This window comes from Corvus moneduloides, chromosome Z (genome assembly GCF_009650955.1).
Source record: "Corvus moneduloides isolate bCorMon1 chromosome Z, bCorMon1.pri, whole genome shotgun sequence".
Taxonomy (NCBI): domain Eukaryota; kingdom Metazoa; phylum Chordata; class Aves; order Passeriformes; family Corvidae; genus Corvus; species Corvus moneduloides.
Window position 1 is genome coordinate 73,021,844 of NC_045511.1, and position 21,862 is coordinate 73,043,705.

At 36.2% G+C, this 21,862-nt stretch overlaps 1 protein-coding gene across 2 annotated transcripts in view; it reads left to right on the top strand.

Moving 5' to 3' along the window:
- Positions 1–21,862, top strand: part of CHD1 (chromodomain helicase DNA binding protein 1) — a 55,632-nt gene that overhangs the window by 15,885 nt on the left and 17,885 nt on the right. For both annotated transcript variants that reach the window (XM_032095143.1, XM_032095144.1), the window contains exons 3-21: positions 3,845–4,049; positions 4,971–5,075; positions 6,373–6,440; positions 7,636–7,785; positions 8,086–8,360; positions 10,785–11,010; positions 11,847–11,947; positions 12,200–12,378; positions 13,440–13,567; positions 14,136–14,352; positions 14,952–15,041; positions 15,860–16,050; positions 17,144–17,332; positions 17,646–17,808; positions 18,223–18,375; positions 18,868–18,939; positions 20,559–20,708; positions 21,297–21,445; positions 21,678–21,774. In XM_032095143.1, the coding sequence (XP_031951034.1) occupies positions 3,845–4,049; positions 4,971–5,075; positions 6,373–6,440; positions 7,636–7,785; positions 8,086–8,360; positions 10,785–11,010; positions 11,847–11,947; positions 12,200–12,378; positions 13,440–13,567; positions 14,136–14,352; positions 14,952–15,041; positions 15,860–16,050; positions 17,144–17,332; positions 17,646–17,808; positions 18,223–18,375; positions 18,868–18,939; positions 20,559–20,708; positions 21,297–21,445; positions 21,678–21,774 (2,908 nt within the window). The remainder of the gene's footprint in view (positions 1–3,844; positions 4,050–4,970; positions 5,076–6,372; positions 6,441–7,635; positions 7,786–8,085; positions 8,361–10,784; positions 11,011–11,846; positions 11,948–12,199; positions 12,379–13,439; positions 13,568–14,135; positions 14,353–14,951; positions 15,042–15,859; positions 16,051–17,143; positions 17,333–17,645; positions 17,809–18,222; positions 18,376–18,867; positions 18,940–20,558; positions 20,709–21,296; positions 21,446–21,677; positions 21,775–21,862) is intronic.

The window sequence follows — 21,862 nt, forward strand, 5'->3', positions numbered from 1 at the left end:
AAGAAATATTTTCTCTCCAATATTGAAAATACTTAATACACTGAAAACTGAGCCCTAAACCTGTAATTCTTACTAGAGGGTGTGTTTTTTGCCTTATGTGCTCCATCACTATTACTGTTGGTTCAAATCCTTCAAATGTCTCTAGAGGAAAGAAAGTCCTTTGATGTATGGACTGTTAACAGCTATTGGGGATTTGTAGGTGTTACATCCTATGCAGTGCTGCTTGTCTATACGGTCTTAAAGATCTCCAGTTTGTCTTTATTGCATATGTTTATGCAGAGCTTATTTATAACTCCACTTTCTACCTCCTTTGCAAACAAGAGCTTTAGGTTTCTGACTCACGGTGTTGTCTTTGTAGAGTTTGTTTCAGGTTGAAACAGTGTATGAAAGTACATGATGAAAGAACCATTGCTTTGGTAACCCTCAGAGGCTGTCCTGTAGCAAGTAAACGGTGAAGATTTTTGCTGTTCAGTAGAAATGAAGACCTATTTGTTAGTCTTACCTAATCTTTTTAATATGCACTGTAGTTCCATGAAGACGTCTGGGAGTATGTGGTGCACAGGCAGAACTTGTAGTTCACACAAGTTTCACACAACTGCATTAATTTGGATGATTATAGTTGAAGTAAGCTCTTCCCAACATAGACTAGCCTTGTGTGTTTGAACTCCTGTAGTGCTTCCTATGTGTTAATTTCAAACTTTTTATGCATGTATGTATACTAACACAGATTAGTAAGGTTTGATAAATGTTTCAGCAAGTCCTTGCTGTTTCCCTGGTTGTAACATTGGTTGCTGCTACTCAGTTAGTCTTTTCCCCTTTCCTTGTTCTGATTCAACACTCTGGGATAAGAAAGCTTAGTAAGATATTATTGATGCTATAGTCTTTGAATTTCATGTAACTGTTTTTTTCTGTTCTGTATACCATATGTTAGTCTGGTGGGGATCCTACATTGTCCTTCATAGATGGTGTCATTAGGGCTGCTCTAAATCAGTTGTGGTTGACTTTATTCTTTGTTTTTTCTTCTTGTAATTTCATTAATTTCTCTCCCCATCCCTTTTACTTCTGTGTGTAGGTTTGTTTTGTAGTCTTGCATTTATTTGTAATGTGGTTGAATTAAGAGTTTTACTCTTTGTCAGGTGTTGCTGTGAGTTGTGATGCAGTTGAGTTGTATTAGGCTGCTCTTCTCCATCCAAATCAGGCCAATTTATTTTGAGAAACAAGGGTTATGGAATAGCTCTTACTTCGCTGGTCCTTCTCACAAGCCTATTGAGAATTCATTACGAGAGTCAGAGCTTTGATGAGAGCTAGCTGTCAAGATAAGGAGCCTGTATGGTTTTTTTGAATACTGTATGATCCACATCAACATCCACATGTTGACATGTTGGTATTGTTTAACAGAGACCTTAGATGATAGTTAGCTGATCTCTTAGTAAATAATAAGATTTGGCACTGGCTGGTTTTCTTGCATCCGACTCTACAGCAAATAGCATTATCCACTAGACTTACATTTTCCCTATTTCAGTCCCTTTGGTTTTGAACTTACACTCAATTCTTGTGAAGAACATCAAACAACATAAAATTTCCCATCAATTGTTTATCCCTGGAGATGTCGAAGAGGCATTTGGATCTGGCGCTGGGTGCTGTGGTTTAGGGGTTACAGTGATAGTGCTGAGTTCATGGTTAGACTGGATGGTCTTGAAGGTCTCTTCCAACTTTGGTAATTCTATGATTCTGTCTAATCAGTGTAATTCTTGCTTAATTATCTAAGTAAACTAAATTTTTTTTCATCTTTTCTGTTATCTCTCCACCATTCTCTTCTGTAGCTTGTTTAGATGTTTCTCATTACGTTGGCAAGTTGACCAAGATGTCTTATTCCAGTGTTAGTTACCCCATGCTACCTTAGAAAACAGGCACTTTGTTCTGGTTGCCTCTGTCTCTGTATGCAATTGAACCTATGGTTAGCACTGTATTAGTGTATTAGTGTCTAAAATAGTGTGAACTATTTTACTGCTGTATGGAAAGCTAATTAGTTAATTGCCATCCATACGGCTTAGTGTTTTGCATAAATTTTTGGTTTGATAATCCATGTCATTATTGTCCTCTTTGAGCAAGCCTTGTCCTGCATGAAGGTACTGGATTCCTTTCCCCTCCTTCAAGGTTCTGTGGGATTTACATTTTTTTGGTAACTTTTTATGACTGGAACTTTGGCTGGTATTTACTTATGTCTCTCCATGCTGAGTTTTCTTCTGTATATCTTCTTTATAGTTAGTGCTGCTGTCTGTAGTCCCCCTGACATGTACTTATGGCACTTTGCTTTGCTGAGAAATGTGGTTGTTTTGTAAAGGTATGATCTACCCAATATTTAAGGTAAGGCAATGTTTGTGTACAAAAACTGTATTAAAATGAAAATCTCTTCAGAAGACAATCATGGAGTGCCGTTAATTTCTGCTGGTCATACATTGTAGTGTCATATTCTGTAACCTGCTTTATGGGCAAGTGAGGTTAGTGTTATAGTATCATGCCTGCAGTAAGACTTTGATGAAAGAAAGAAATTGGAAATTTCAGAGCAGCCTTGTAGTTTCCCAGCTTTCCTCTCAGCAAGTACAGGGGACACAGCAGCAACATGTTTCTCCACATCTTGCTCTTCAGAGCAAGGAAGCTTCACTGTGGTCGCTTTGCCCCTCTTTACTTCACGATTGCTGGTTTCAGATGGCTGATGGAGGTACCCTCTGCAGGGATCTGTTTATGAATAGCTTCATTTCTTCTTCACTGGCACAGTTTTGTTGGTGGCAGCAAAAGCAGAGGAGTGATTTTGCTTTGTTTTGCAGTTTTACAATATTGTCAGTTAAGTATATTCTGGGGCAGATGATCAATATTCCCTCTCCCCCACCTCACCTCCAGCTAACTGTCAGCCAGATATTGTGCTGGCAGGGATCAGCTGGGCTTTGATAGAATTTTGGCTTTAACATTTGCAATTCTGGCTTCATGTTTACTCTGGTTTTTAAATGTTTCAGTCAATGTGTACATAATTTGAAATTATTTTGCTATGTGGTGTTTCTTTCTCATGATACCTTTGAAATATAGTATTAATCTAATGAAGAATTTTACTAAAGTTTCAAACTCATCTGCTTCGTGAAGTTGTTTTAGAGAAACAAATGCTGTAAAGTTTTTGAATGGTCATAAAATAAGTATCTTTAATTAATGTGTGTTCTAATTATGTTAAATCTGGTGTAAAATGAATATACAGATGAAATAATTTCACGGCTCAAGTGTATGCCAAGGAAAGTGCTTTGACACAAGTCATACCACCTCTGACAAATTCAGAGTTGTCTGCGTGGGAAAATTTTGTGCTGCTCTTTTAACAGAAAAGCACAGTCTATGTAGCTTTTTGTTTTGTTTTTTAGGGAGTACCACTGATGTATGAAGATTGAAAACAATATTGGATAGGTCTTTGTGAGGTAGACTAAACCATTAGTTAATATGGCATTTGATGGAGCTAAGCAGTAATTTTGAGGGGGTGAAACTCAACAGTTTTGTGTGGGTACAAAGCATTTCCACCACTTTTATTTCCCCTGCGTGACTCTGCCGTATTAATTGGAATGGTTGCTTTATCTTTATTTTGGCTTCACATAGACTATCTAATTACACTTTGAATTCTTATTCCCTGTTTATTTTTAGCTTTATTCAACTCAACTTACTTAGTCAACTGGCTCCATTTGTGTACTACCCATTTGTCTGGTCTCACTTTAACAGTTGAGTTATCGGTAAAGTTAAGGTGACTTTTTTTTCTTTTAATCCTGTTACCTTTGCAGTTGTGTAATATCCTACTAACTTGTCATTGCAGCCGATCAGATGATGATTCTGGGTCAGCATCAGTTTCTGGATCTGATTCCAGCTCCGGAAGCAGTAGTGATGGAAGCAGCAGCCAGTCAGGCAGCAGTGACTCTGACTCTGGTTCAGAGTCAGGCACTCAGTCAGAATCAGAGTCTGACACATCTAGAGAGAAGAAACAAATTCAATCTAAACCACCAAAAGTTGATGGATCTGAGGTAAACAAGACACATAAATGAACCCTTTGGTGGGGGGTGGCAGGGAAATACTAGAAAAATCTTTTGAAATTTTCAAGAGAAGTGTTCATTTAAAAAATAAAAGGAGGCAATGAAGTGTTCTTAATTAGATTTTAATTTGATTGGGTTAGTGAAAGCATGTGTTTTGTTCCCTTAAACTTTGGGCAAGTGAGATTTGTAAGTGTTTTGAGTTAAAAGCCTACCTAAATTTCATCATACAGAAGCATGCACTAATTTACTGGAACTTGTAGAAGACAAAGACACACATAAATGTTATTTCTGAATTCTGTTTTTACATTGTTTCTCTAATGCTTGGTTTCATTGTATTAATAAATAATTGTATAAAAATTTCAAGCTTACATACAGTTTCTTTATCAATAAGTCAGCTAAGTGCAGGGAAAAGTGATGTTGAGAAATCTCTTCAGTTCAGTGGGCCAGAACTACCGGCACTCTCCCATGTTTATGGAGTGGTATATCATATTTATGAAGATAGTTATAGATCAGTTACACCAAGAACTGAAGACTGTTAAGGAGTCTCTATTAGATTTTTTTCTCATGTACTGAGGTATTACTGTATGAAACAAAATCATAGCAGTCAAGCAATCTGAAAGAATTTATCTGTGTGAATTTTAAAATGTACTTTATAAAGTTTTGCCTTAACAATTACCTACACAACAGGGTTAGACATGTTGCAGTAGTTATCCTGGTGATTAGCATATAACATCCTGTTTTGTAGAAATCTTACTATTTTGAAAAGCTGACTGATATTGTTACTTAATGCAGTATTTTGTAGTGAAATTTTTAATTGATAAAATTAAGATGCTACTTAGGAAAAGTAAATATATGGTAAACTGGAGACTTTCAGTATGTTTAACTGGCTCTTGCATCTCTATTCCTGTTTAGTTTTGGAAGTCTAGTCCAAGTATACTTGCTGTGCAAAGATCAGCAGTGCTCAAGAAGCAGCAACAACAACAAAAGGCAGCCTCATCAGACAGTGTTTCAGAAGAGGTGATTAATGTAACTTAGATTTTTAAAATGTACACATGCCTGTCTCATTCTTTTACCCGTTAAAATAAAATTACATAGAGCAAATTTGTATTTTCTTAGTGTGCACAGAAGTCTGAGGTTAGTCTATAAAATTAACATTCAAATAACTGACATTTTTGTAAGCAAACATAAAGCTATCTCTGGTTATTTGTTTTCAAGTGAGTTGTCCCAAAATTATAGCGGTCTTGATTCTGTGCTGGTTTTAGGTAGCTATTCTGTGTTGTCTGGACAAAATTTTCAGGCCACACGGTACTGATGTACATTGTATTTTTGACTTCTTGAGTTTTGTAAAGAGAGATAAAAACGCTAAAATTTTTTTTTCAGTATGTTTTTGTATAAGGTGTCTGCTATGGTTTTCAGAAATTCCATATGAAGTAGAAAACTAATTTTTACAAGTCTTAAAATAGTTACTACAAAAGAATTGTATTTTAAGAATGAGGCTTGTATTCCAGCTATTTCAAAACCGAAATCATAGGCTACAGAAATGCTGACTTTTTGCAGTAGGAACATCTTCTAAGAACACTAGTCGGAACTCTGGAATGGAATTCATATGTAAAGCAGTCTTTTTGTCTTGTATTACAAAGACTTTGCCATGTAGTCACACTCACTTGGTTGGATTTCTGTTTTTGTCTGATTCAGCAGCTCATCTTCTAAACAGAAAACTTAATCACCTATCATTAAAATAGTAATTTACAGCTGTTAAGCACTCTCTTCCAGAAAGATACTTCTTAGGATAAAAGTTACTCTAAATCTAAGTTTAAGACAATGAGATTGGCCTTAAGAAAATCTTAACATTAAGAGGGTTGTTGTTTTTTCTGCTATTATAAATGAAGAGGGAACATGCTATTCTCAGAATTTTCTTAAACTGTTATTTTGATGTGAACAAATATAGAAGTTGAAAAAGCTTTTGAGGGTAGGAGATTTCATTAGGATTTTTACAGAGCCATCATCTCGGTTAATGTGGAGCAGCTTACACCATGACTTTTTATGTAGGCACAATAATAATTTTTTTAGATGGGGATTTTATGTGGTGTTCTCCAGGGTGGTATTGGCACAATGTATTCATAGATGGATAAAGAGAAAAACAATAGCAGTCTTCTAACAGCTAAACTGCGAGGCATGAAGAAGGTGAAACATGAATAATATGCCTCCAATTTGAAAGTAGAAGCTGATGTATCTTTTCAAAATCTACTTGCTAGAAGTACTTAATTCTTTTTGGAGTAATGAATTGGGTTTGGTTTATTTCCTTCACCTGCAGGACTCCTCAAGTAGTGAAGATTCAGCAGATGACTCATCCAGTGAAACCAAGAAGAAAAAGCATAAAGAGTAAGATATTTTCCTAAGTAATAGTACACATTTTTTATCATAGAGACAGATGCTCATAACTTATGCTTAATTTCCTCACTCTTGAAATGCTTATCTTTCTAATTTGTCTTGATCTTTCATTTCCAGTTTTGTAATTTTTAAAATAAACTCCCAAATGAACATCTCTATCATACTAGTTTCTCAGCAAACAAGTCTGCAATGTTGTTTGAAAACATTCATCACTGCTTTTATTTCTAAAATACTTTGTTGCAGTTTACTTTTGAGCTGGAAGCCCTCCCTAAAAATTCTTGTGGAGATGGGAAAACGACTTAAGTAGGTTGTCTCACAGCAAATTCAAGTTGAAATCCCTTAGTTAATGCACATGGCTTTTCATTTGGATTTTTGTGGGGTTGCTTTTGTTTTCTTTTTTCCTTTCCTTGGGCATGCTTAAAAGTTAGTATAGTTTTGATATTGATATTAATTAAGCTATTAAGATTGAATTTTCCTGTATAAAGTCAGAGTTTGAATCAAGGTACTGTACATAGTCTTTCCTGTCATGAAGTAAAAAATACCAGTTAAGCAGAAACAAGGAGATCCTGCTACTCAGTCACAAGTACTCATAGTACCTTGCCTGGCTGATGTGAGTTTAGTGGGAGCTTTTGGGAGCCAGTGCCACTCACCAGTTGCTGAAATTCATGTTTTTCCGTGTTTCTCAAATCTGCCTCTAGTATTTTTCAATTCTCATGTAAAGTTGCTGATTCTTCACATGGGGCACAGAGACTGTAGGCATTCGACAATACAGGGCTCTCCAGAATACAGCATGATAGGGCTTCATGATTTGAACATGCCTAAGTTCTGATGAATATGTGTCTTTCCGGGTAGACTTGCTAAGTGCTTTGTTTTCTTAATGTCACGTTAACTCATTTCTTCAAGCTGAAATTTATATAGAAATCTAGATTTTTGTTTTTGTTTTAGATTTTAAATCTACCTCTTGAGAACGGAAAACATAGTCCAAATCCCTTTGATGCAATTGGGCATTTTTTTACTTACCTAGTATTCACTGATGACAGTTTTCTGTCTCATCGACTGAAATAACTGTTACAAGATTTTATTTCTGTGAAGAGTCTTGAAATTACAGCAGATCCCCCATGGATGAATAACTGTTCTTAAAAATGCAACAACATGAAATTACTGGTTTGTCTTTCAATATGTACAGTGAGGACTGGCAAATGTCGGGATCAGGGTCAGTATCGGGAACTGGTTCTGATTCTGAATCAGAGGAAGAACGGGAGAAAAGCAGCTGTGAAGAGAGTGAATCTGACTATGAGCCAAAAAACAAGGCCAAAAGCCGGAAGCCTTCAAGCAGGTAAGAAGCTGGGCATTTGAATGCTCTGGTACTATCTCTAAAAAGCAATTGAGTATTTACTACTACTGTACATGTGACTGAAAACAATAATACTTTTTGAGAAAAAAAAGTACTTTTATTTTTAAACATACATGATAATATATTAATGCTTTCTAGTGAATACGTTTTCCTGTCTGCTTTAAAAGAAAGCAGAGCAATTGAACATTCATTAAATACATGTATTCAGAAAGCAATGCAGAAGATTTTTATTGTTGTCCTTGTTGAAACATCATTGTTGTCCCATATCTTATTGCCTTCAAGAATTAAGCCAAAAAGTGGGAAAAAGAGTGCAGGACCAAAAAAGAGGCAACTTGATTCATCAGAGGATGATGAGGAGGAGGAGGATGATGATGATTATGATAAGAGGGGATCTCGTCGCCAGGCAACAGTCAATATTAGTTACAAAGAAGCTGAAGAAACCAAGACAGATTCTGATGATTTGCTAGAAGTTTGTGGAGAAGATGTTCCACAACCTGAAGAAGATGAATTTGAAACTATAGAAAAATTTATGGATAGTCGAGTTGGCCGTAAAGGAGGTATTTTTTTAAAGTGTTTTTTAAGATTCTTTTTAAGTTCATGGTGCAACTTCAATGCATATTCCCAGCTATAGGTTGAAGAGCACTAGTTTTAAAGTTACAAAGAAGTCATACTGTTTCACCTCTCATTCATTGCTATTCCCATCTAAGTATTGCAGAGTAAAATACAGAAAAATTGCATACCTAAGTAGAAAATAAATATCAGGTGGAAGATCTGTATTGCATAAATGCGCACCATATTGTTATGACACTGTTTGGACAGTTCAGTGATACTTGATCAGTATAAATTATATACAGTGAAGCAGAGAAAGTAGACTAGACTAGTGGTCTGAACAGTGAAAGATGGTGTTGGCAAGGCTGAACCACTGAAACCATGATTTCAGTTACTTCAGTACAAATACAGAACAATGTGTGGAATGACTACAAAAAATGCACCTAAAATTGCGATGGTATTTAGCAGTTCTGCTTTGTATTTGAGTCTGCAAGTTAAGATCATAGACTCATAGAATGGTTTTGGTTGGAAGGGACCTTAAAGATCACCTAATTCCAACTTGCCTGCCACTGGCAGGTACACACTCCACTACATCAGTTTGGTTGAAGACCCATTCAATATGGCCTTGAACACTTCCAGGCATGGTGTATCAACAGCTTCTCTGTATGTAACTGGGCAGCCAGTTATGGTGCCTCACACCCGTCATAGCAAAGAATTCTTCCTAATACCTAATCTAAACCTACTCTGCTTCATTTTAAAGCGAATACCCCTTGTCCTACTATTAAATGCCCTTGTCTGAAGTCCCTCTCCAGCCTTCTTACAGCCTTCTTTAGGTACTAGAAGGTGCTATAAGATCTCCCCAGAGTCTTCTTTTCTCCTGGCATAACAGCCCCAACTCTCAGCCTGTTTTCATAGCATAGGTGTTCCAGCCCTCTTACCATCTTGATGGCCTCCTCTGGATGTGCTCCAGCAAGCCCACATCCTTTTTATGGTAGGGGCCCCAGCCTTTTCAAAAATGAGGTTTATGTTTCTCCTTTTCCAGTTAGTGCGAACTTCCCCGGACCACCATGACCTCAAAAATTATGGTAGTTACTTAATGCTTAGCTATTTCCTCTGCCAGTTCCCTCAGGTCCTGTGGATGTATCTGATCTGGTTCCCTGGATTTGTGCACCTTCAGTTGCCTTAATTGGTCTCAAACCTGATCTTTTCCTAGAGTGGATGATTCTTCCTTCTCTCATTCCCTCCCTGGTTTGCCTCCTCTGGTGTGGCTGGGTCACTTGATTGTGAAGACTGAGGCAAAACGGTTGAGTACCTCAGCCTTCTCCTTGTCCCAAGTAACCAGTTCTCCCATACTTTGACTCTTAATTATAAAAACAAACACATGAAAAAACCCCACCCAAACTCTGAGCCCTTTGCACTTCAGGGCTGCCTTTCTCTACTAGTTACACCTAGCATCTGAAGTTATGGACCCCTCTCAGAACTTGTACTCTTCTTTCTCTCAAATTCCCTGTCCCATGCTATCCCATGCTATCCCATATCCTGCTCCAATGTGTGGTGTTACTGCTGTGGTGAAAGCCTTAGGAACTAAGCTTCTTTCATTCTTCCTGCCCAGATGATGTTGCTGCTTGTGATGCTTTTTGATGTTGCCTCTCTGTGACTTTGTCCGCTCCAGCAGCTTGGTGGGCTCATTTTCTTATCAACACCACTGAGATTAGCTCACTTGGTTAGAGCTGGGTGCTAATAATGCCAGGGTTATTGGTTTGATCCCCATAGGGGCTTAAGAGTTGGACTCCGTGATGCTTGTGGGTCCCTCCCAGCTCTGAATATTCTGTGGTTCTGTAACCTGTTCTCACCAAAGTGAGCCTATTTCCTGCTGCTAGTGTGCTGCAGCTACAATACAGTCTGTACTTAATCTGTATTTAATAATTTTTACCTGATAAGATAACAGAGGCAGGAAAAGTAACAAACTTGTTTAGGAAGAAGGAGGTTTATAGTGTCTCTGTTAGTAGGTTTTTTCATGTCTTGAGGCTGACCAGACATAACATCAGATGGCATAATTTTATATGCTCAGAGATAAGAATAGTGTAACAGAAGATGACAAGCAGTGGAGCATTCCCTAGTGACTTCTTTAAAAACCAGGAATACTAGTAATAACATAAAAATAATAAAGTTCTTATGAGGAAGGATAAGATACTGCAGGTTAGATGTAGAAGTTTTGGTTGCTTTGTTTATTCTCTTGACGACTTGTGCATGTGTTAACATATCTACATCATAATTTTTCAAATGATAGTAATGACTTGAGTGCAGTAGACACTAGTCAAGTATATACTCATCTAAAATTACCACCAATTACTTTTTCTACTACATTTCTAACTGGTTAACTTCTGACAATGCACACTTACTCAAGTCATATGGTGTGGTTTCTTTCTCAGCCACAGGTGCTGCAACCACAATCTATGCAGTTGAGGCAGATGGTGACCCAAATGTTGGGTTTGAAAAATCAAAGGAGCCGGGAGAAATACAATATCTTATTAAATGGAAAGGTTGGTCGCACATCCATAACACTTGGGAAACTGAGGAAACACTGAAGCAACAAAATGTTAAAGGAATGAAGAAACTGGACAATTATAAGAAAAAGGATCAGGAAACGAAACGATGGTGAATTTTTTTATTTTTATGATACTTATTTTGAAACACTCTAGGTGTTCTGTTGTGTTTCTGAGACTTGTTACCTGGTTTTGAGGACATAACTTTGAGTGTCTGTGCAATGGGAAGAGAAAAACTTTGAAAGCCAAAGTCCCTTTAACATGTTTTTGTAACATAATCCTCTGAATCTGATGTGTGCATGTGTGTTATAAATGGAGTTTTAACAAGATGGGTAGTGTTTAAAAATGAATAATAAATTGTACCTTTTAGTAATTTTTCTGTTATACTTCGATTGGAGTTCTTCAGGAATTGTTACAAGGATCGGTGCATTAGCCATTTCAGATTATTTTGAAGAATTCAGTTTTCTTGGCTGAAACCTGAGGTCAAAGCCTGGGAATAAAAACATGAAGAAATACATGTATTTTAAAGTCGCCTTTTTGGTATCCAGTTTTAGTAGTATGTTCAATATAATCAATGAATGCTGTTGGGATTTTTAGCAACTAATCATAAGATGGACTGTTACAGAGTGGACCACCCTGAATACTATTTCATGAAAATAAACTGTAAAGTGTACTGCTTATCCAGAGACACAGCTACGACAGCTACCAGTTGTACTAGTCAAGCCACTAATGCAGAATACTTACTTTCTGCAATAAGTATTCTCAGTCATTAATGGTGAGGCACTTAGGCCAACCACTTTGTAGTGAGATTTTTTAAGTTGTTCCTTCAAAAAAGCTTTCCAGGCAAGATTCCTGGGATGATTACATTCAGAGCTATAGAGTTGCTGAATTTTCTTAGTTTTAGAACTATATGGTGTAATAAGTGTTGTAAATTAATTCCCACTCCAGGCTGAAAAACGCTTCTCCAGAAGATGTGGAATATTACAACTGCCAGCAGGAGCTTACTGATGATCTACATAAACAATATCAGATAGTGGAAAGAATAATAGGTATGTTACAAACTTGGGGACAGAAATCTATGTCAGGAATTCTGTATGTTCTCAATGCTCTTGTATTTGTAGTTAAGAAATGTAAAATGTTGATATCACAAACTTTTTAATCCAAAACAAATCTTCAGGTAAAGAGAAGAGCTGTCAGACTGGCCGTATGGTTCTAGCTTCTGTTGTATTATTACCTCAAATGAATGTTTTCATACGGTACAGAAGTAAAATGCTGATCAGACCTCTGGTGCATTTTTACAGCTCATTCAAATCAGAAATCAGCTGCTGGTTATCCGGACTACTATTGTAAGTGGCAGGGTCTGCCTTACTCTGAATGTAGCTGGGAAGATGGAGCTCTCATTGCCAAAAAGTTTCAGGCACGCATTGATGAGTACTTCAGCAGAAATCAATCCAAGACCACTCCATTTAAAGACTGCAAGGTGAGTATGTAATTTGCAGTGGATTTATAATCAGTTGTACTGGATCTGACTGGGATAGGGTTAATTTTCTTTATAATAGCCTCTACAGTCTGTGGTTTAGATTTGTGACCTAAATGGTTTTGGTAACACATACTGGCTGTTGCTGAACAGCACTTGCACAATGTCAAGGCCTTCTCTGTGTCCTGTTGTGTCATCCCCACCATGGGGATGGGAGGGAACACACCAGTTAACAGCTGACCCCAACTGGCCAAAGAGGTGCTTGGTGCCATTTAATGTTTTACTCAACAATAAATTGCATGGGCTGAGCAGGGGCTGCTTGTTGCATGGAGATTTGCTGGTCATCAGTCTACTGGTGAATTAATGTGTGACTCACATTCTGTCACTTGTGAGGTTTTTTCCCTATGTGTTTTTTTGTTTTGATTGGGTGGGTGTTTTTCCTTCACGCAGTAGACTCGTTATTTTGACCCACAATTTTTTTCTCACTCTTGCCTTTTCATTTCTCTCGTCCCTCTGGGGTGGGAAGTGAGTAAGCAGTTGGGTGGCAGCTTGGCTGGTGGCCAAGTTCATGCCACCACATCAGTTGCAATAGTAAAAATGTGATTTTTTTTTTTTTTTTTTTTTTTTTTTTTTTTTTTTTTTTTTAAATCCAGATATCAAGTACATGCTATGTATTTTTTGGAAGCTTTTTCAGAACAGCAATAATGATACATAGTAGGATGTATGGACAATAGCACTACTGACAGTAGGTTTTTGTAGATGCCAGTCCCCTGCATTTTTACTAGCATTCAGAAATGGGTTTGTTTACTAATGTAGTTTATATTAAAAGAAAACTTTGAGTGAGTTAATATCACTCATGTTGGGACATTTAGATTAGAAATCAAACTGGTTTCTACTTGCAAATTACTTGGTGTTTTTGTATGGCCTAGATTACATCGATGGATAAAAACTAGAGTTGATGACCTAGTAAATACCTCCTGTTACTTTTTCTACAGGAAGATTTTTTGCCAACTTCAGTCAGTTACACTTCGATCATTGACTGATGATCAGTTTCCTTTTCACAGGTTCTAAAACAAAGGCCACGGTTTGTTGCACTAAAGAAGCAACCACTTTACATTGGAGGACACGAAACTCTAGAATTAAGAGATTATCAGTTAAATGGGTTGAACTGGCTTGCTCACTCATGGTGCAAGTAAGTATAGTCTCAAATTTGTTTGTTTGTAAATTGCAAGTATTTGTAAAGTACTGAAATGCTTTTTTCTGTTTGGTGGTTTGGTTTTTTATTTTTGGAGACTTTCATACTGTAAACTCAAAGTAGAGGTCTGAAGGGACTGGTTTTGCTGTAAGTAGTACCAAAATTATCATTACGTGGCCATTCTCAACAAAAAACAGCTGTGTCATTACTTTGCTTTTAGTTTCAGTGGAATAAGTTTTATTTTTAAAACAGCCAACAAACCTAAAACAATAAAACCAGAAAACCCAAACATTTCTGGAATGTCAACATTAGTATTAAACTTTTTAAATTAGACTCAGGAGGTCTACTTGCAACCTTTTTGTTAATTTAAGGGGATAGTACGGGTGGGAAGTCTTTTTTATGGAAAAACCGTGTAAATAAATTTATTCAAAATATGTAGTAGCAAAATCTGGAAAACTTTTATGAGTGGGTTTTGTGGTCAAAAGATAATAATTTCTTCTTATCCAAACTACTTTCCCCATCTCCACACCTCCCCTAAATAGTTTTGTTTCTTTTTTTTTTTTAGGGGCAATAGCTGTATTCTTGCAGATGAAATGGGTCTGGGTAAAACAATACAAACTATTTCTTTTCTGAACTATCTGTTTCACGAGCATCAGTTATATGGGCCTTTCTTGTTGGTTGTGCCACTTTCTACATTGACATCTTGGCAAAGGGAGATTCAAACCTGGGCTCCTCAGATGAATGCTGTAGTTTACTTAGGAGACATAACTAGCAGAAATATGGTGAGTATTTCTCCTTGTCATTGGAAGTCTTGTACATAAACAAGACTCACTTCATATTCTTATCATCTGCGTATCTCAAATATTTTGGTTGGGACTGAGCAAATATTTGTTGAAGACCTATGTCCTTAAAATGTGAATTGAAAGCTTAGATTTTGATGTCACGTGAATGTGTGTGAGAGATTGCCTTTCTGCTTAATAGTGAAGAGAATTAAAAATGTTGTCTTGCATTTGAAAATCAATTATCTTCTGCCATGCGATTACTTAGGTGGATATAGTGAAAATAAGTATGTAAGAAAGCCAGTCATGATCTTAGTTTATTTCCTGAAAGGTTGTCGGTTTGTTTTCTTAATGTTAGTAATCTTATCCATTAAAGTAAAAAGTTTTTGTATGTTATGTATGTGTGTATATATATATATAGTGTGTAAAGGTATGTGTGCATATATATATGTGTATAAAATGTTACATATGTGTGTGTTGTCCCTCTGTTTTGTTAATCATATTACTTTATGCTATTAAATATCTACATTATTGCAGTACTTGAATTGATTCCAGTCAGAAAGACCTTTTTTCTGCAGCTCACAGTTTGTTTCTTTTTGTAGATAAGAACTCACGAATGGATGCATCCACAGACAAAACGATTGAAATTTAACATACTCTTAACAACATATGAAATTTTGTTAAAGGATAAGGTAATTGCACTTCTGTGGGGAGACAAAAATAATTTCCCCAATATAGAATTCTCTTTAGACTTGCATGTATTTGGTTTATGGCCCATTAAATTTATGGCAAGTCTGATAGTTTTTGCTTTTGAAAGTACAACAGTGTATAGTTTGGTGTTTTGGTTTTTGTTTCTTGTGGGGGCTTTTCTTACTTTAAGCACTTCTGGATTTTATGTATATGTGGTGAAGCTTTCAGCCTTTTCCCATTTTGTGAGGTGGGTAACAATTTTGTTCTTAGTTTTTTTCTTCTTAGTTTGCTTGAAATTCTCATTACTGTAATGATCTTCTCCCAACTTCATGCTCTACTTCTTTGCAGACCACCATCACGGAACTTAAACAGAACCCGATCCTTAGCCCCAGATATGATACAAAACTAGGAAATCCCTATAGTTTTTCTGTGATACTGTGCATACAGTAGTATGTTTACATGTATTAATACAGTCTCTGTAGTGATAGCACACAGAGTTATTGTTAATCCTAACAGCATGTGGAAATTGATACAGATATTCAAGAAGCAGAACATTTTGACTTTGTTTACTTCATGTGGGTCAGACTTCTGGGCATCTTTTTAAATAATAAATTTAATTTATGCTTTCTTGGGATGACTACACAGCTTTTCATTGAACCTGGCAAATGTAAAAGCCTTAATTAGTACTAAAAACATATAGCTGTTATTTTATTACAGTACACCAAGAAATTATTGGGTTTATAGCTTGATTGTATAATGTGGGAAATTATGTAATATGTTTATTTGAATAATGTTTCCCCCCTTCTCCATTTCTTTTAAGTCATTCCTTGGTAGCCTGAATTGGGCATTCATAGGAGTTGATGAAGCTCATCGTTTAAAAAATGATGACTCTCTTCTGTACAAAACTCTAATAGACTTCAAGTCTAACCATCGTCTTCTTATTACTGGAACCCCTCTGCAAAACTCCCTCAAAGAGCTTTGGTCTTTATTGCACTTCATCATGCCAGAAAAGTAAGAAAGAGTTTTTTGTCAAGTTTGTTATAGCAAAGTAGTGTAGTGATGTGAGAATCAGTAGAAGTAGGGAATTGTACTGAAAGATAGCTTAAATATCCTATATAAAGTAAATGCCTATATCTTTTCATGCTGCGTTAGGTAAGTAATGCTGGTAGAAGTTGTCACCTTTTCCCATTTTAGCAGTGCATAAAAATGATGGATTGATGTATAGGTCAGAACCTGGAAAAAAGGCTTCATCTTAGTTTAAGAGGAAAGCCATATAGATTTGCTCTGGGGGAAGAAGAATGGAATCTTTCTTGTGTTAGTACTACTAATAAAAACAAATTTGTGTCAAGATGCCAAATATCCTGTAATTCAATTAGATAGCCGGTTTTCCTGTATGTTTTGCATATGGTAAAATATGTGTTGACTTGATTTTGTACTGACTTGTTTAAACCTAAGGTAAACTAGAGCTCATGTGTGAAAGCATGTGTTCCTGTCATACATCTTGTAAGTGCTAAGCACCATAGCTCTATTTAGTTTGAGCTATGGATTATACTGACTTCCTCAGAACATTACAAGCAAAGCCACTGAGGTTGGGCAGCCATTATTCTTTTGTTTGATCATAAAGTCTGTTCTCCAACTCTGTTAGTCCAGACGATTGCTACATGTCAACTAGACCATACAAGCTGCAGGACATATTTTAAATAGATTCTTGTTCTCTTGCACACCCTCTAGACCTGGAGCTGGCTTTTTATGCTGTCTTGACAGAATATAATAATGGAATTTTCTGCAACCATCTAGACAAGTGTCCTTGCAGAAAAAGAAATCATTGCATTTCCATGGTGGAATCGAAAGTTTTCATTCTGTAGACATTTTTGGAGAATTCCATTCTTTTGTTTACAGGCACAATATCTGGGATTTCTTGGGGGATGAAAGTTCAGAAATTGGATTAAACAGAAGGCAGTGGGGAAGAAATCTGAATGTTTATGTGGTTTTGTGGTATATTTATACGTGTTCTGTGTCTGTGTTACCTTTCTTCCTGAATTTTGCTTCGTCAGGTCACTCACAGTATGTCACTATTTTGCGCTCATATTTTATTATGTTGAAGGTTTTCCTCATGGGAAGATTTTGAGGAGGAGCATGGCAAAGGGAGAGAGTATGGTTATGCAAGTCTTCACAAAGAACTTGAACCATTTCTGCTGAGAAGAGTTAAAAAAGATGTAGAAAAGTCTTTACCTGCTAAAGTGGAGCAAATTCTGAGGATGGAAATGAGCGCATTGCAGAAGCAATACTACAAGTATGTACCAACTCCTTGTGTATTCTGCTGTTTTAGTGATATGTCTGCATACAATTTACTGAATTACAGTGGTTTCTGTACTGTATAGAAGTTGAGGCTTCTATAGGGTTTCTCAGCAATAAAATTCTATGAAGTAAGGGCTCAGGAATTACGGTGGTCTAATGTCTGTTCATGTAGTTTCTTTTGTTTGGTGTATTTATATATACTTTTGGGAGATACGTTTACTTTTTAGCTTGTTCATTTTGGGAGCTTGCATCTGTCTTGCTTCCACATACGGTTAGAAGTTACTAATATTGTACATTTTATTTCATAGGTGGATTTTAACCAGAAATTATAAAGCCCTTAGCAAAGGTTCAAAAGGCAGTACTTCAGGCTTTTTGAATATCATGATGGAACTCAAGAAGTGTTGCAACCATTGCTACCTCATTAAACCACCAGATGATAATGAATTCTATAATAAACAGGAGGCCTTACAGGTAATGTCACTTTTTATTAAAAAAAAAAAGAGAAGTTAAACATCTGTAGTTTTCACGGAATTTTATAGTGCTTTGGCAGTTCATTAGTTCTTATTGAAGTGTATTAAGGAAAATGAGGTTTTCCACAAAATGTGCATCTCGTGGGTTTTTACAGTCAAGTATTTTTTGATTCTTAATTGGAACTGAGTAATTGACAGAGAATTGACTAAATAAATATGCCCAGTTTTAATTACATATTATTGTATGGATGTTTTAAACTGTAAGATTCTTCAGAAATGTCAGAATTTGGCTTTTATTTTTCTGCCCACAGTAACAGAAAGAAAAACAAACTTCAGATGAATGTCCAACATACCCCAGCGTGTATTGGTGTTGAGATTAATTTACTTTGCAATATACATTTCTTGGTTTTTGCAGCATTTAATACGTAGCAGTGGGAAACTAATCCTTCTTGACAAGCTACTGATTCGTCTGCGAGAACGTGGCAACAGAGTCCTGATTTTCTCACAGATGGTAAGGATGCTGGACATCCTGGCAGAATATCTGAAATATCGTCAATTCCCATTTCAGGTAAGAAACTTGCTGGTAATAGCAGCTAAGAAGCTTTGATCTTGAATATTAAGAAAATCTTTTCTTTGCTGTGAGGGTGTCAGAGCACTGGAACAGGTTGTCCAGAGGTTATGGAATTTTGTCTCTTGTGGAGGTCCAAAAGCTACCTTGGCATGACCTTGGGCAGCATGCTTTAGTTGTCCCTGTCTGAGTAGGGGATTTAGACAAGTTGACCCTCAGCAGTCCCTTTCAGCTTTGTTCGTGATTATGTGACCGTTACCCCTTCAATTAAAAAAAAGTGGAAGAAAATGCATTCTTTTTCTAGAAGGGGACTGGCTCTATGATGAGTGTTATTTTGAAGTAAAACAGATGAACTAAAAATTATGTGAGCTGTTTATTTACTTACTTTTTTTTCCCTTCACAGAACAGTTTCAGCAGCTGACAATTGAAGTTGCTCTGATTTTGAATATAGTATAAAAATTATTTTTTAACTGTAGTTCTCAATCTCTTTAGAGACTTGATGGATCAATAAAAGGGGAATTGAGGAAACAAGCACTGGATCATTTTAATGCAGAAGGATCAGAGGTACAGTATTTTTTTCCTGAGGAGTCTGTTTTAATTTTTTCCCAAGAAGTACAAGACGACATTGCACAAAAAAGAAGGGCTGAAAAAAGTGAGGAATATATCAGTAAAGTTGGAAACTCATTGATACTGCCTAGAGTATAAGGTTTATATAACCTTTTTTTTTTAGAAGAGGTTTAAGTAGAAAACATATAAGTTAGGAAAATGGTAGCTGATTCCTCTATAAATGCTGCAGAATTTTAACCCCAGCTTTGTTCCTCTGTAGAATTTAATAATGTTTACAGGAGTGCTGAATTTAAGCAGTTAGCATCCAAAAGTCCTTTGGCAATGGGCAGAACTAACTTCATCTATCCTTGCACAAATGATCATGTCTTACTTGTTTCAAATACAATTTCTGTTATCTTCATTTGTTGCCACCTGTTTACATGCCATCGAAGAAATAGTAAAGTACCGATTTATAGCAATTCTTTGTGAACAACCTGTAAGTATGTAGCCATCTGTTACAATTCTTTAGATTCTGAACTGGAATATTTGTACCTTATTTAGCACTCCTATTATGCAGGTCATTGCATACCTTTGATCACTTTAAATCCTTTGTCCTCCAGTGGCAGATTTGGGGGAGGGGAGGTTGCTTGGTCATTGGTTTTGGGGTTTAGTTTGTTTGGTTTTTTAATTGGTATTCGAAGATAGCATTTATTAGTTGCTGCTGAGCTTGTTTCTGCTTTGTGGAGGGAGAAGGACTGAACTCCATGTTGAATACAAAAGCTAACTCTTTCAGATTTCTTTCATGGACATTGTTGACATTTTCTGAAATCTTAGCAGTTACACTGTACATTTTTTGAGATGAAGAGGAATTTAAACCGTGCATTTCTAAAATTGAGGCAAACTCTTCATTTGTGCTGCAAGAAAAATAATGCTCTCAGTTGTAGCTTTTATTTCCTAAAATTTCGTAACATGTTGGAGGGGATTTTGTAGAGTTTTGTATTACTGAGCTAAGGGCTACCTGGAAATCTTTCACACAATTCTCAGGACTCTTTCCATATTCTAATGTTTGCTGTTTCCTGTAACTACTGAAAATTTGGTTTGTTTGGGTTTTTTTAACCTGTTTTACTTTAGCTTAGATTTCATATGTTGGTTTTTTGCATGTCTCAGTTTCCTTCTACAGTATTTCATAGTTATCTCTGATTCAATAATTTTATATTGTCTACAGGTTTTTTTCACCATATAGGCTCAAGTACTTTCCCTGCTCTGACATGACTGTTTAGTCTTGCAGGGCTTGGGGCAGGGAGGGTGGAAGAGGGTTTTTGTAACATTGAAGGCCTTGACAGTAAGATTTTGGTACTTTTTTTTTGACCAATCTGGTTTTTTTTGGGATGTCTTGCTCAGTGATCCTCATCTAAGATACTGCGTCCTTTAAACTGTTGAGAAGTCAGCAACTTTATGAAAGAAATTGGTAGTCAGCATTTGTTTTATACTTAAAGAAGCTTTAAACATAGAGCAATTGTGGATTTGATAGTAATATGATTTTGTAGTCTGTACTACATAATGCATAAAGTATATTGGTTCCTTTAGGAATATTACAAATACTGTATATAAAACTATTTCTTACTTTATGATTTCAGGACTTCTGCTTTTTACTGTCTACCAGAGCTGGAGGATTAGGTATCAACTTGGCATCTGCTGATACTGTGGTTATATTTGATTCTGACTGGAATCCACAGAACGATCTGCAAGCACAGGCTAGAGCACATAGAATTGGGCAGAAGAAGCAGGTAAACACACTCAGTTTAAGCTCCAGCCCTGAAGGACAGTTCTGTACATCAGCTGTCCACTCTCTGTCTGCACCATTCAGTTCTCATGTATTTTTGTGAATAACGAATACTTTCTGCATATGTCCAGAAATGTTACTAATGCTCATTTCTTTTTTCCTAAGTTTCCGTACAGGAAGAAATAATATGGCAGCTGTGGTATTTGGGTGGGAGAGGGAGAAGAGTTGTGGACTTGTCAGTCTCACATTCATTGGTCTGATGTCATTCTACAAAACAACTGCTACATCAGGCACATCCTCCATGCTTAAATATTCTAGGTCTCTACAGGATTGTTTCCTTCTTACAGAAGACATACAGTAACAATTAGAAATATGACATTATTTCCTGTGGCAATGCTTGTGCAATGTTACTGAAGTTTATAAAGAAAGGTCTAAGACTGTTTATTTGGGTTTTTAAAAACGTTTCTGTAAAGACTGTGGTAATATGATTAAACTAGTATTTCACATTTGAAACACATTAATAAATCAGAAGTTATGTAATGAAGACTGAGATTTCTGCTTCTAAAATCTTTTATTTTTTAAATACACATAGGTTAATATTTATCGACTAGTCACAAAAGGATCAGTAGAAGAAGATATTCTTGAACGAGCCAAGAAAAAGATGGTGTTAGATCATTTAGTAATCCAGAGAATGGACACTACAGGGAAAACTGTGTTACATACAGGCTCTACTCCTTCAAGGTACATTTGTGGTTTTTTCTATACCAACTTACCCTTAAGAATATTTCACTTGTAAATAAAAGGCGAAAAATAAGATGCAAAGTCTTTGTAGATTTTTATTTTCATATTAAATATGTATGTCAAATATATGAAGAGTTTAACAGTAAAAAGATAGCTAAATTGACTATGATTATGAAGAACTTTTCCAAGTTAGTAAGTTAAAATGTTTTTTCTGAAATATAATTTATTTCAGCTCAACACCTTTTAATAAGGAGGAGTTGTCAGCAATTTTAAAGTTTGGTGCTGAGGAACTTTTTAAAGAACCTGAAGGGGAAGAGCAGGAGCCTCAAGTAAGTAGCAATTAGTAGTAGTCTTTCTGGACTAGACAGATAAAACAGCCAAAAATATGTACGAATTATTTAATTGTAAAGAATTTTT